Source organism: Miscanthus floridulus, chromosome 12, assembly GCF_019320115.1.
Source record: "Miscanthus floridulus cultivar M001 chromosome 12, ASM1932011v1, whole genome shotgun sequence".
Taxonomy (NCBI): domain Eukaryota; kingdom Viridiplantae; phylum Streptophyta; class Magnoliopsida; order Poales; family Poaceae; genus Miscanthus; species Miscanthus floridulus.
In genome coordinates, this window is record NC_089591.1 from 81,217,150 (window position 1) to 81,231,635 (window position 14,486).

The 14,486-nt window shown below is 55.1% G+C and overlaps 2 protein-coding genes across 3 annotated transcripts; both read right to left on the reverse strand.

Moving 5' to 3' along the window:
* Positions 1 to 8,634: 8,634 nt before the first annotated feature.
* On the reverse strand, positions 8,635 to 12,681 carry LOC136496706 (probable metal-nicotianamine transporter YSL10). 2 transcript variants are annotated; one of them, XM_066492449.1, is made up of 7 exons: positions 12,105 to 12,681; positions 11,629 to 11,792; positions 11,410 to 11,507; positions 11,177 to 11,311; positions 10,908 to 11,097; positions 9,710 to 10,726; positions 8,635 to 8,940 (listed from the first exon to the last, which is right to left on the reverse strand). In XM_066492449.1, exons 1-7 carry the CDS (start codon positions 12,457 to 12,459, stop codon positions 8,905 to 8,907), a joined length of 1,995 nt encoding a protein of 664 aa, XP_066348546.1. In that variant the 5' UTR covers positions 12,460 to 12,681; the 3' UTR covers positions 8,635 to 8,904. The 2 variants fall into 2 exon arrangements, with proteins under 2 accessions (XP_066348546.1, XP_066348545.1); XM_066492448.1 differs by having other exon boundaries at positions 9,710 to 10,816; positions 12,105 to 12,680.
* A 203-nt stretch (positions 12,682 to 12,884) lies between these two features.
* Positions 12,885 to 13,592, reverse strand: LOC136498496 (cypmaclein-like). The gene is made up of 2 exons (XM_066494417.1): positions 13,353 to 13,592; positions 12,885 to 13,237 (listed from the first exon to the last, which is right to left on the reverse strand). The coding sequence occupies exons 1-2, from the start codon at positions 13,507 to 13,509 to the stop codon at positions 13,056 to 13,058; spliced, it is 339 nt and encodes a 112-aa protein (XP_066350514.1). The 5' UTR covers positions 13,510 to 13,592; the 3' UTR covers positions 12,885 to 13,055.
* Between the last annotated feature and the right edge of the window lie 894 nt (positions 13,593 to 14,486).

Consider the following 14,486-nt stretch of genomic DNA (forward strand, 5'->3'; position numbering starts at 1 on the left):
GGGGCTCGTCTCCCTTATCACTGAGGGCGCGACAACGGAGCCATCCCTCTCTGTCGATACCTCGAGCATGGCGATAGATCCACCCGCCCCCATTAGCTCATGGGGCGCGGTAGCAGAGTTGCCCCCCTCCATCAGCACCTCAGGGGCAGTGGCAGATCTACCTCCCCCCATCCACTGATCCTTCGACGACACCCCAGGTGTAGCGGTGGATCCATCGGCTCCCACTGGCCCTAAGGACGGGCCCATGGTTTGGCCCGCCTCCGCCGGCCTCATGGACTCACTTCCCCCCACGTGGAATGGGAAGGGTTCCTACGTGGATAATTGGGTGCCTGTCAGTGAATCTTCGCCCTCTAGGACATCCCAATCCACGTCGGCAACTACCTCATCAAACTCATCGTCGTCGTTGTCATCGTGATTGCCTGTCTCCTCTCCTCAATCCCGTGCTTGCTGCTTTCGTAGCATCTCCTTCTTCTTGAGCTCCCTCGTCCTCTTATCCCACTCGGCTGCGGTGCGATTCGCTGCCGCTAGGATCCAGTCCTTTGGCAGTGGAGCCGGGCTATCCCCGAGGATGAGTCTCTTCGGCTGGTCCCGCTATCCCAAGGTCAGCATCAAGGGGTCAGAAATTCAAGCAAAGAAAAGGCACGGGAGAGGGGAACTTACGAAATCAATGAACCCCAGTTCTGGCCGCATTGGAGGATGTCCCGACACCGGATATACAACGTCAAGGACAACGTCGGGGGTGTCCTTCGAAGGCTCCATCGACTCCTTGATCCACTACGCCACTTCGGTGGGGGAGCGCTTCGTTGACGAGTGTCGTCCCTTTAGGCGACGCCTCGGGCACCACCCTCCGCGTGTGGTAGGCGCCGATGATCCCCGATCCCTTCACACCCCTCTCCTTCAGAATTTGGAGGGCGACGAGATGGTCCTTGATCCTCTTCTTGTCCTTGTCCAGGACACCCCACTTCCATGACCCCGGGATCTCTTCGATGAGGCGCCCGGAGTATGCCGGCAAGAGGGTGGCCACATCGTCCTTGACGTAAAACCACTATGAATGCCACCCCTTGTTGGAGGTCGATAGACGCATCAATGGGTAGTCGTTCGCCCAGTTGTTGCGTAGGTGAATGTTGGCATATCCCATCAGCATGCTCAGCTCCTGCTTCGCTCGCTTCTTTGACAGGTTGACGACAAAGAAATACCACCACAAATCGAAGTGGGGACTAATCCCCAGGAACCCCTCGCATAGGGCGACAAACACCGCAATATGCTGGACCCCATTGTTATTAAGGTGCTATAGCTCCACCTGGTAGTACTCCAGCAGCCCTCGAAGGAACTTATGAGCAGGTACAACGAATTCCTGCTCGTGGAAGAGAGCAAAGGACACGACATACCCTTCGGGCAATGGCGGCTTGTCCTCATCACCAGGCAGTCGCCACTCCTCGACGACAGACAACGAGTGAAGGAGGCCATGGCAGACGAGGCCCTCCAGGCGTTGAGGGGTAATGTTGGATCTGCACCACGGCTCCATTGAAATGATGAGAAAGGGGGTGGACGCGAGGTCGACGGTGGCTGCGATGCGGATGCGAGCTGGACAATGGTAGCAGTATGGGTGTGGGAGGCTCAGGCGATTGGCAGCGGAGGCTGTAGATGCGAAGGCAAGGAGGCAAAGTATGGAACCCTAGGGGTGAACCCCGTGGTTTTATAGGGGCGATAGATGCGAGAAGGGCAACCGTCCGTCTCGATCTCCAAGCCTGCCACGACACACCGCCGCGTCATGTCGCGGGATACGCGCCCGCAATCCCTATCCTTTCCCACCAGAATCGCACCGGACGGTTCGCCTTCCCAAGCGGACCAAACTCTTTTCCCACAGAAGGGATACGAGTCAAAAAGCTTCTTCTCCGGCCCGCCTGGGCCCAGGAGTCCAAGGGTCAGCCCAACAGTCTCGACGACCGTCCCAACAAGGGATGGCCCACGAGCGACCAGGACTTAGGTACACGAACATCAGTGGGGCCTCGATCCGCAGTCGATCCCCAGCTAGGCTGACCCTGGACGAAATCCCCGTGTACGGGATACTAGGGTTCTCTTAAAACTATCCAGTTGACAAAAACCAAATCTCACAGCCCTACCCGCGAAGGGTCCGAAATTACCCCCTAGATGATTCTGCCCGAATCACCCGGGGGCTCAGGGGCTACACCCTCTGGCGAATCGAAATACCACCGGGCAATTCTGCTCGAATCATCCGGGAGCTCGGGGGCTACACCCGTCAGGTGTGCTCTTACGCACCCCCTGGCAAGTCAAAACACCCCCGGTCGATTCTGTTCGAATCACCCGGAGGCTCGGGGGCTATTGTCGGGGACCTAATAACAGAGTACCCAACGAGGTGGAACTAACGACCATCAAACGTTGACACTTCCGGTCAGACGAGAACACTACCGCGCTTCTTGCTCGAATGGCGAAAGATTGGTTCCGCCTTGTCCGACCATCGAGGGCTGCCTCCGCCTCACCTGACCCCCAAGGGCTAGGCTCCGTCTCGCCCGATGGCTAGGGGCGGGCTCCACCACGCGCCGACGATTGCACCCTAATCCTTCATAAAGATGAGCACAGGGTACGACAGGACATTTGAGTCAACCGCAGTATCGAGGGCCATGCCCTGTACGCCTGCAGGAAGGCACTGCCAGGACACGATGGGACGGACGCTTTAAGCCCTTTCCGACCTAATAGTGCCCGAACAGTGTTGTAGGTGTCGACTTTTGTCCCACAGTGTTGTAGGCGCCGCCATCAGCCCTCGAACGCGGATACTAACACAAACATATGACAACCACTACGATCTAAGACAGAATTCACATCACCTACAGTGACGGATGTAGGACCACTTCCCCGTCTACTCCCCGAAGGGTCGTAGCTTGGCCCTCTGACACGCCGCACCCTCCGTCGGCGCAAGATGGGACGCACCCACTTGCTGACAGAAGCCAGGGCATGGCCCTATAAGGATCAGCAAACACGCCATCCCTGGGACGGTCTGCCATGTTAGTAGGGCAGGCACACGGGAAAAGGAAGACCCGGCTTCCCCGAAGGACTTTTTCCACTTTGGTTTTTTCCTCTTTCTCCCATTTGTAACCCCTGCTCCCCTTGGTCTATAAAAGAGAGGGCATGACACCCCACTAAAGGGACCGACTTTTGATGGATCAATTCAACATAACACACAGCCAAGCAGCAACCGATCTCTTGACGTCCTTTCGACCATTCCGTCAGATACTTGGGACATGTCCCTCTCTCGACTGTTTATACCCTCTACTACGAACCTTTTTCGGTACTAATAACACGAGAAGCAGTAGACTGGACGTAGGGACATTCAACCCGAACCAGTATAAACATTGTGTCCTTTAGTGCACTATCCGAATCTAACGCGCAACAATTATAAATTTACTGGCCGATGTTTATTCAAAAACCGACAGCATGTATGTATGTATGAAGCAAACACATGGCCATGACGAAGAAAGGCAAGGCAGGAGGCATTCGAGACGGGCTAGAAAATCTCAGAACGCCTTGTCCGATAGCCACCAGAGCCGTCCGTCCGGCCGGGCGGCACATGGACGCGCGCGAGCGACACCGAAGCACGACAAGCTTGGGTTTTTTTTTTACATCTTGGAGAACTGGAGGAAGCGAACAAAGGCTCTTTCTTTAATCGCTTTTGGAAGAATGGAAGGAGCATGTGTGCCTTCCTGCCTGCTGCTCGTGCTCCTCGATCTCGATCGTCTGCTCCGGTGTCTGGCATGTCCCGGGGTTGGTGGCCGATCTGTTCCGTCGTCGTCGTCTCCTGCAAGCTTGCAACTGGCAGTTTTTCTTTTGTTGTTGTTGGCAAAATTGTGTTCGCTCAGCTCTTGCACACTGCAATGGCCATCAGTCATGGCGCGCGAGATATTCAGGCCTGTGAGCGAGCGAGCTCGATACGGCCGGGCCGGGGCCGGCGTTCTTCAGAGATCGGCGTCTCAATCGATACCGAGCTCCCAGATTCGAGCAATAATGCGCGGGAAGCAGCATGGGCCGCTAGGTAGCTAGCTAGTAGCGCGCAGCCGATTTGGCAGAGCGGATATGCGGATCACGTACGCCTTGTGCCGCGCCGAAGATAAGCGACATGTGTGCAGTGTCGCCGGCGACTCCTCCGATCCGGCTGGCGCTGGCCGTCCACGAGCTTCACGCCTGGACCCTGAATCCCTGCCTGATGAGCAGATCATCGCATTCATCATCATGCCGACCCCCGAATTCAGTTGCCGATCTGGCGGATCGACCTGCAACGCCACGATGCATGGATTCATTTCACGGCGATGCGAGCCGCGGTGAAATAAACCTGCGCTGCCAACGCGGCGAACAGGCAGCCAGCTAGGTCGATCTCGCTAGGGTAACGCTGGCCGCTAGGTAGAGTACGTAGAGCAGGCTAGCGTTGCAGCGGCGGGATCGATCGGCGATAGAGCTGGACCGGCCGGGAGGGTTTTTAATCCGGGTTGGCCTGCCCGGAACCCTCGCCTAAAGCGTAGGGCTCAGCAGCAGCAGAAGCAGCTCAGGCAGGAGGACAAGCAAGCAGTGCAGTAGTAGGTGCGCGATGTGATCGGTGGATGGATCGATGCAGCTGGCCCGGCCGGCACTGCAGTTGCTTCGTCTCTGTCCTCTGCCGAGCAGTATCCATTTTGTTTTTTACGAGGATAAAAATTGCACAAGAAGAAGGGCAGAAAGGGAACTATTCCTAGCTAGCTAGCGCACACGAAGCCAAATCAATGGCGAGCGCGAGAGGAGTGGGTGCCGGTGCCGGCAAGCGCACGGAAAAGGAGGGCCTGGCAGCCTGGCTGCCTCCGTCCGCCATGAGCCTGCCCATCCATGGGCAGAGGGAGGTCAGAGGAGAGGACCGAGAGTACCCGGCTACGGGGCTACGGCTGGGTACCGGCCCGTGCCTCTGCAGTCCTGGCTGCTGCCGCTGCCGCTGCCGCTTCGCCGCTGCCACTGCCACACCACCCGCCAGCCCGGTTGGTTACTTGCGGCAGCTATTTATATCCCCCGGCCTCTGTGGGCCGTTGCTCTCACTCCAAAGCAACTCTCTCTCTTTCTGCCTCCCTCTCAACCACCTCCCCCTCTCGCATCCCCCCTCTCTCTCTCTCCACAGCCCCTCCCTCTGTTTCTCCGTGGGCGGTCGCTGCCGTGGTGACGGCGGGCGGCGTACGAGGCGAGAATTGTGGTCGGCGTGTCCCTCGCCGGACGGGGGGAAGTGGAGAAAGGTGCGCGGGCATGCTTTCCACAGGCTTTCTTGAACTGTGAACTCGTGGGTGGTGGTGTGTTGGATGGAATGCTTGGCTCCTCCCAGCAATTCTCTTCCCCGGCCGTGAGTGAATTGAATTGCGGGGGCTCTCGCTTCGCTCGGCCGGCTCTACCTGTTGATGGTTCAAGAAAGCCCATGGAAACCATGCAGCCTCCCTCTTGTGCCTAGTTATCATCGCGTAGAATTCTGCCGATTGCGGTGCTTGCGCGAGGGAATTTAGGTCTTCCTGCTCTGAATTTCGGCGCTTTGTGGGTCGCCGGGTGTAATTCTCGGTGAATTTCAGAGAATTCGATTAGAACGAGTTCGTTCTTGCGCCATCAGGTGCTTATGCTTCTTCCACGCTTGAATTCCCTCGTGTGCGGAGGTGAATTGTGGCTCAGATCGTTTTCTGTGGGTTGACTTGGTCGAATTCAGGTATGGGATGGTTCTGGCCTTCTGAATTCCGCCTTCCCAGATGCTTGTTTCGCTGCGGATTTCTTCGCTTGATGTGAATTTCGCTGAAGTTTCTTCGCTTGATGTTTCCTTCCCTGGATCTTACACAATTTGGATAATTTGCTCTGGTTGTTTCGATTGGTGAGCCAAATTTGAGCATTTCTTTTTTCTAGCTAAATAAATTTGGTGCGAAGCAGTTCTCATTCTAGTCACAATTTGCTCAGTGCCGCTATGAAGCATTGCTCTGAAGAATTACTCAGGAGCCACTGAATTCAAAAGAATTCATCGTACCTGGGAAGTTTTCAGATTTCGTGTTGCTTCGCTGAAGCAAATCTTCAGGCATATTTCGTGTTGCTTCACTGAAGCAGTCTTCTGGCTTTTTTCTCTCTTGCAGTGTTGCATCAACTCCAGTGAGGATCCATACGTGAAGAAAACATTCTGACGGTTTGCAGAGCCACAGCAGCCACGATCCGTGTCCGCAGAGCGCAATTGTCATGTTTTCAAAATTTAAAACCCCGCCAGATCTGCGCTTGCGCTGCTCGCCGTAATCTGAACCTGACAGGCCCGGGGCTGCTTGTCCATTCAGAACAACACAACCCGAAGCTAAGCTTTCATTTTTTTTTTCCTTATTTTATTCATTTCCTGAATGAACAGAAAGGCCCTCTGCCAAACCTTTACTGTCGGAGTTAAAGTTTAGTAGCAATTCCCAGTTGCAGGACCTGCGAAATTTAGCATGAGTCCCAGTTCGGTTTAGGTGTGGTGGTGTTTGCTGGCCAGCACATCAGTTACTGTTACTCCACACCACTGCAGCAGCAGCACTGGTAACGCGGCATGGATGCATGAGTCCCTTGCAGGCCCAGGCCAGGGAGGTGTGGGTGCTTGGCGAATTGGCGCCCTCGGCAGCTGGCTGCTGCTGTCCTGGTGGAAATCACGCAGCAAGAGATCTGGTGGCGGGGGAGGGGGAGGGGGAGGGCGAGGCCGAGGGACAGAAAAGCAGCAGAAGGCTCTTGGTTTGGTTGGCATAGCAACATCCCAATGGCCTAAAATAATCCCCGGCATAAAGCCATGTGACAGACAGCGATTCCATCCATCCATCCATTCCGGAGCAAGGCACAATAGCTATTTTGGTCCCTCGACTATTACTCGAGGCTCAATTTTATCCTTAAACTTTCAAAACGGCCGTTTAGATTCTCAAACTTTAGTTTTAGGCTCAGTTTCATCCTACAACTATGAAGATGATCGTTTTAGTCCTCAAATTTTGTATTTTAAGCTCAATTTCATCCATAAACTATCAAAGTGTATTTAACTTTTAATTTCAACTCAATTTTGTCTATTAAAAAGAAAATTTTACATTTTAGGCACAATTTGATCCATAAATTATCAAAATCATAGATCTTCTATCGTTCCAATATATCCATGTATTCTTAAAAAATAAGTAGTGTTCGAAGCAACTGTAATTGCTCCCACAAATATCATTTAGTTGGATATATATAAATGGTACTATTATAAGATAACACTAAAAATAACAGTTTGGAACTATTAATGGCCACAAATGAGTTTTTGGATGATTATTATTTTTCTATCTCCAATCGCTGGTGGTTTTGGAGCTAACCAGGTGCAACAGTGCAGCATTCTACGTAGAACGTAGACAAAGTTGATTTGAAAATAAAAGTTTAAAGAACAAAACACACTTTGATAATATATAAATGAAATTGAGCCCAAAATACAAAGTTTGAGGACTAAAACGATCATCTTCATAGTTCTAGGATGAAATTGAGCCTAACAGTAGAGTTTGAGGACTAAAACGGCTGTTTTAAAAATTTAGGGATGAAACTGAGCCTCTAGAAATAATCGAGGGACCAAAATAGCTATCCCCACCCAACCACACCCAGCAAACCGGGGTGAAATCAACCCCCCACCACCACACACACACCCATTTACACTGCACGAGTACGGCGCCTGCTCCTGTACTGTGCGCTGCAGGTCTGCAACAACCCGATCAGGCTCTGAAAGCGAGGGTGATTTCGCGCGATTCCCGAGGACAAAGCAAAAAAAGAGCTGCCGAGCTGGGCACTGCATTTGCATCGCGTGGTCTCAGTCATAGTCGCTGGCCTGCTACCGTTTACTACAACTTCTCGATGGAGATTGTCACCTGCTGCGGCGGGCGGCGGCGGCAGGCTGCTATTCGCCCAGTTTGGTGGGTCGTTTGGCTTATAAGATATGACTAAAAATAATGTTAATAGATTTGGTGTAAGAGAAAAATACTGTTCGATGACTAATAAATTATAGTTTATAAGTCAAACACGATCAAACGAACAGCATGATTGCCAACGCGGTGGGGGGGCACACATGACACTGCACTGCGGTTCAGCGACGCGGGTGTGCAGTGCAGGTGAGCTAGATGAGCCAGGCGAGCGAGCGAGTTATACGGATCACATGATCCGCAATGATGGGCGGAGGGAGGCCTGGCAGTGGCCGGCCGGTTGACCCACACTGACACTGGGCTGTGCAGATCCAGAGCCTTCCTGCCCCGGCGCGCCCGGGGGTGGCTGCAGGCGAGGGGCCGCCGGGGGCCGGGGACCAACCAGATCTCCCACAGGGCATACGAGATATTCCTATCCTCGCTCGTTGTGTTATCCTGCCCGCGCACACGAGCCTCAGAGCCTGTGCCTACCTATAGCGCAGCCAGCTACATGCTCCTGCTCCTACTCTACTCGAGGTGATTGATGAGTTGCAATTGTGGCAGCCGCACGCATCAACAACCGTCACATGTTTGTTTGGTCGTTTACATGGTTTATAAATTGAGTGATGCTGTTTTATTATGAAAGAAAAATAATGTCTCATAATTGATAAGCATAGCTGATATGATAATTCAAACATGGTGCATACCTTTGCCATACCAGGGATCCAAATCCATCCATGCATGCAATGCAGTGCAAGCACTGAATTCAGTTCTCCTACATACTACACAGGCTACAGAAGAGGAAGGGCACTTCTCAGTTCAGAAGCTCGGTCAGAGCTGGCTAGCTAGCTGCTTGCTTCACTTCACCGCCCCAAATTCAGCACTGCTCGTAGTACTTGCTGCTACTTTACTGCTGGCTTTCGCTTCCCTTCCCTTCCCTTCCTTCCTAGTAGCAGTAAGTAGTTCCTATACTTCCTAGCAGCAGCTATTTATGCGGCAGCAGTGTGTGACACATCAGGGCCTGTTTGGACCGAAAAAAATCCAAAACGCAGGAATAAGAAAAAAAATAGTAGGAATAAGGTATGATGAAAAGTAAAAAACTACGGGATTTCAAAACACAGGAACAGAAAATTTAGATTGTTTGGAACACAGGAATTTATAACATAAGAATTATAACATGTTAGACAAATATGGGTACTAATTACTATATCTATTAGGCATGGATATGATCCCATCATGTTCTTCTCGCCTTAACTGCTCTTTTTTCCCTCCACTTCGTCGCTGTGGTCCATGCTCATGATGCTATGCTCCCAGATGACACCTGCCGCCATCTCGTAATCACTCATTTGCTCGAGCAATCACGAAGGAAAAGAAAACAAAGGATTGAAGTGGATTCTTTTCTTCTCGTGAAATCGGCATCTACCTATAGGAATCCAAAGAAAATGAAATCTCAATTCCTCTATTCCAAACACTGGTTTCCTTTCCTCCGTTTCTTGGTTCCAACGATTTTCCTTTGAAAATCCTCCTATCCAAACAGGCCCTGAAAAGCATCTGATTCTAAAGCGAGCTAACAACAAGGCACGAGCCCCGGGCGGCCCCTACGTTCCTAGTACTAGCTACTCAGTAGATGGCAGGGCAACAGCAGCAGCAGCAGGAGCGACAGAGAAGTGTGTTGGTTGGTGGTGGTGGACTGGTGGTGGTGTCAGATAAGCAAGCAGCAGGTCTTCAGTCTCCTGCTCCATCAGGAGCTAGAGCTAGCTAGCTAGCTAGCTGTGGAGGAAAGCGTCGACCTTGGCGTTGGCGGTGCGGGACAGGAACTTCATGCAGATGGGCGGCTTGACGCCGGCGAGCGCCAGCACGGACTGCGGTACCGTCCAGATGCCGTCGCCGCAGATGAGGCCCGACGCCACGGGGCGCGCGAACGCCTTGGCCCTGGCCGGGTCCAGGCGGTCCCACACCAGGCGCACCAGGCTGCCGATGCACATGTCGATGCCGAAGTAGGGGCCGAGGTAGAAGGGGATGGCCATGGCCATGGGCAGCGGGATGTAGGCGGCGGCGCGGGCGCCCGCGAGGTCCCGGGCCAGGTTGATGGCGATGGCGGCGGCGAAGAAGGCGATGCAGAGGTGGAGGCAGTGCCGGGGCAGGGAGCCCAGGCCCTGGACGCCCAGGATGGCCATGTTGCGGTACACCAGCGCGTTCGGGGACGGGTACTCGGACCCCGGCAAGCCGATGTCGCGGAACGCGTTGTAGAAGAGCCAGAACACGGACGGCGCCACCACGCAGCCCATGGCCGTGCCGATCACCTGGCTCACGAACATGGACCGCGGCGACGCCAGCGTCATGTACCCGGTCTTGAAGTCCTGCGTCAGGTCCGACGCCGTCGACACGATGCCGATCATCACGCCGCAGGCTGCGAGCCCCGCGATGATGCCGCCGCTGCCGCTGCCGTCAGGATCGGAGGCGGCCGCCCAGGCCCCCACCGTGAAGATGGCCAGCTTGCCGTACGTCGTGGCCAGGGACCAGTCCGTGAGCCCGCACCCGTACGCGTTGCAGAAGGCCAGCACGGGCGCGATCACGTACGACGCCGCCACGTGGTACCACCGGAGCTGGTGGAAGATGTGCGGCACCGTGGCGATGGACACCACGGCGATCACCAGGTACGCGCTCAGCGCCAGCGTGTTGGGGATCTGGTCCTTGAGAAACAGCTCCGTGCGACGCCTGTCGTCGAACGTCTCCTCCGCTGCCGGCAGCGATTCGCCGCCGCCGCCGGAGATGGGGAGCGTCGGCTCCGACATCATCCCGCGCACCTGCACCACCAGCGCGGTCACGGTCCTCATCATAACCTTGAGGAAGTTGTACAGGCCGTCACCCAGGATCAGCGCGATGGAGACGAACACCTGCAGGCACGATTGCGCTGCATCACTCTCGAGGTGGATGGGTGGATTTGCAAGAACCCTGGAGCTCTCCCACCGCCTCCTACGTACGTACCCGGTAGCCGACGATGCCACGGAGGCTGCTGGGTTTGAGATCGGCGGGGTACCAGTCGCCCTTCTTCTGCTCGATGAGCGGCCACATGATGCCCCACGAGACCACGCCTCCCAGGAGGACGGAGGCGTTGACGAGGTAAGGGCAGATCATCCCGACGCCCACGTACGTCGCCGAGAAGTCGAAGAAGAACCTGCAGGTGCAGGCAACAGCAATTCAGTTGCGACGCTGACTGAACTCTGAAGCACAATTCATCAAGCTACTGGGCTTACTTCTGCCTGTAGGCCTCGAGGCCCAGCGTGGGGAAGGACATGAAGCCGCAGCCCTCGCCGGCGGTGTAGAACCACTGGAAGAAGCCCCAGGCGAAGCTGCCGGCGAAGAACTTCCCCAGCGTCTTCACCTGTCTCCTGCAGCGACCGTTTCAGGATTCAGAGTTCAGACACATGCAATTTTTCAGGATCGGAGGAACAACAGCATCTGCGTCAGAGAGCAGTGAGTTGAGTACTTGGCGAGCTTGGCACCCTGCGGAGTGTGGAAGCTGTTGATGAGGTGGGCAGTCGCAGTGCCGCTCGGGTAGATGAGCTTGTAATCAATGATCATTATCTGAACGCGCCACGATGGAATGAATCAACCGAGTTACAGTGACGGATGAATCCAACGCTGAAGAAACAAAGAACTGTGGCGGCGTCAGAGACAGAGTTGGTGGATGTGCGTGCGTGCGTACCTTCCTGAGGGGCACGACGGAGAAGAGGCCGAGGAAGCTGACGATGAAGAGGAAGCCGATCATCCAGCCCAGGCCTGGGTTCTTGATGTTGTGCGGGTCCCAAGTCTCCCCCGATTGCTCGCTGATCCTCTCGCTCATCGCGAACATGTAGCTGCCGAATCCTCCTGCCAGATTAATTGACGCGTCCGTCAGCAACGGATTTTGATCTGAAGCCGTCAGGCGTCAGGAGTCAGGACTATGAAATCACTGACGCCCCCGAACAGCAGAGCAGGAAAGAAACAAGTCCAGAGAGCGCGACGCGGACGAATGAAATTCAGAATTCAGAGTCTGGAAAAGCCCAATCTAGATCTATAAACGACGAACTGTCGCGTCGCGAATTCGAGGCCATGCGATGGATGCGGTTTGGCAAGCCTTGGTGATCAGGAAGTCCCGATCCAGAATACTGACGGTTTATGGACAAGGTGTGCACTGCATACCGCTGAACGCGATGCCAGAGCAGGCGACGACGCAGGTCTGGACGACGGTGTTCTCCTGACGGGTGAAGGGCATGACGCCGGTGAAGCCGGCCTGGGCGAGGAGCTTGGTCCAGGAGGTGAGGAGGAAGAATCCGAGGAGGCCCGCGGAGACGTTGAGCGAGGGGATGATCCCCGTGGTGAGGTTGAGCTTCATGACGATGACGCTGAACATGGCGCCCAGGAGCGCGCTCACCGCCAACGCCCGCGCCGTCACCTGCTCCCGCCACCCGGGCACCTCCCGCCCCTCGAACACCTGCTCCACCGACTCCTCCGCCTCGTCGTCGTCGTCCTCCTCCTGCGCTCTTCTCCGCGCCATGTTCGTTGTGTCGTGTGCCTGCCGCGGCGGTTCGTTCGTTCTCGCTCTCCGACGTCCGACCAACGTTCCTCTGCGACGTGGTGATCGTGGCAGTAGCTGAACGTACGTACGTACGTGTGGCCTTGAAGGAAGCTGGAGTGCTGGGGCCTGCGTGTCAGTGGGTACGCCCACCCGCCCGCATGGTCGTCTCGAGTTCCTCACTGCGCGCGAGCGGTTTTGCCGGGTAGGTCAGTTGGTCAGTGACACCTGTGCCGGGTCTCTCGGGCAACTGGAGGAGGAGTTCGTCGCGGATCCGTTTCTCTCGGCCACTGTCTCGCTCCCTCGCTCGCTCGCAGCATGTACGGTTCGTGCTAGCACGGTCCTCGCGGTCTCGCATCCCAGCCACAGAGACAGGTAGTAAACGAAGAAACAACAAGAACCAGGCAGGCAACAAACGGTCGGCTCAGTGTTGCATTGCAGGTGTTACGTACGCGCACGGTGACATAGCATTATTGTTCGTACACGTACTTGCGTCTACTAGTGTTGTACTGCTACTGGTACACAAGACAAGAGAGGCGTTGGGGCGCGGCGCCAGCCTCATGCGTCAATAAGGGTGCTCAAGGGCACTTGGGGCGGCCGCCGCGGGTGGTGATGGCGGCGTAGCAGGGGCAGACGTCGTGGTTCCCGGCGGTGCCCGGCGGCACGCAGTGGCAGCGGGCGCAGCAGGACCCGCATGCCCTCCGGCACAGGTTCTGCCGCGACGACAGCTGGCACCGCGCCGCGCACGCGCGCCCGCAGTCTGCAGTAGACGTTCGTTCGTAGCATTCAGTTAGTCATTCAGCAGAGAAGAGGAAAGACGATGGTGATTTGTACAGGAAGTAAGTATGTACAGCATCCACGGAGTTACTGTTTACCTATGGAGCTCGCGGGGGACGGTGCAGGGGCAGGACTCCCCGGCGACACCTCCTCCTCCTGGCTGGCATCTACGGCGGCGGCGACCGCACCCAGAGCAAGGAGGAGGAGGAGGAGGAGCGCGCAGGCAGCCGGAGCCCGGCCGGACGCCGCCACCATGGCTGTTGGCAGAGCCTGAGCGAGCCGAGTGACAACTCGATGCCAACAACTGCAGTCTGCCGAGCGCACGCAGGAGAGCTTAAACTGAATCGTCTCTCGCCCTCTCGACGACAGGTGCAAACCCAGCATATAAAGGCCTGGCCGTGGCCGTGTGGCACACAGTAGGGAGTGAGGTGTAAAGGAAACGACGCCGTTGATCCATCAGACAACAGCTGGAGCAGTGATGGTTCCGGACGTCGCGGCTCGGCTGCACACGTACGATACGTCCTGCGGTTTCAGCTTTCTAAGGCATGCAAAGGGCCTGCTTGCCTCATTGCCCGCGCCGTGCTTACGGCCGAGGTTGTTGTTAACGGCTACGAAAAAGGCGGACTCCTTTTCCTCTTCCTCGCCCACTTTCGAGAACGCCGGCCGGGATTCGGCGATGAGTGTGTGTTGTACGTTTGCAGGTGGAAACGTGTGATGATCAGAGCAACGCTAATAATATAGGTCACTGTTGGCTGTATAGCATCTTTGTTCAGCCCATCCATATACTAATTGACTCTTCACTATTAATATATGGCCTACTTATCTATCTTATAAAGTTTTTTTTCGATTCTTGTGTCTAAGCCGACTGTAAGCTTACAGCTCGTTTCTCCTCTCTCTTCTCTACCTGAGTATACAGCTTGCTTACAACCTTTTTATTATACTTGCTCTTAGCTTCATTATTATAAATGCTGTCTATCGAGGGTGGAGTCTCTTTAGGCTTGCATAATTGGGTATTTGAGGGGTAGCTTGTCTTGTGTAGATGCCAGGGGGTTGGACAGCCGGAGAACTTGAGATCAGAGAACGAGCGGTGGGCCGGCTGGCGCTAGGGGCGACGTCGGTCGCAGGAGATTTGCGATGCATCATATACGAACTTGAAAGGGTGCACACCTGACGCTGGATCAGAGGCCAGCTAGCAAGGCAACATTTGACCTTCTCCAGTTCACATATGTGGC

What these genes read in the sequence shown, in the direction of transcription:
- LOC136498496 (XM_066494417.1), bottom strand. Translation starts at nt 13,509, where the DNA reads ATGGTGGCGGCGTCCGGCCGGGCTCCGGCTGCCTGCGCGCTCCTCCTC. An exon ending in GTCCCCCGCGAGCTCCATAG is followed by an intron (nt 13,238 to 13,352) that starts GTAAACAGTAAC and finishes CGTCTACTGCAG; the next exon opens with ACTGCGGGCGCGCGTGCGCG.
- LOC136496706 (XM_066492448.1), bottom strand. Translation starts at nt 12,459, where the DNA reads ATGGCGCGGAGAAGAGCGCAGGAGGAGGACGACGACGACGAGGCGGAG. An exon ending in GTGGCATCGTCGGCTACCGG is followed by an intron (nt 10,817 to 10,907) that starts GTACGTACGTAG and finishes TCGTGCCTGCAG; the next exon opens with GTGTTCGTCTCCATCGCGCT. An exon ending in CCCGCACCGCCAACGCCAAG is followed by an intron (nt 8,941 to 9,709) that starts GTCGACGCTTTC and finishes CGGTCCAAACAG; the next exon opens with GCCCTGATGTGTCACACACT.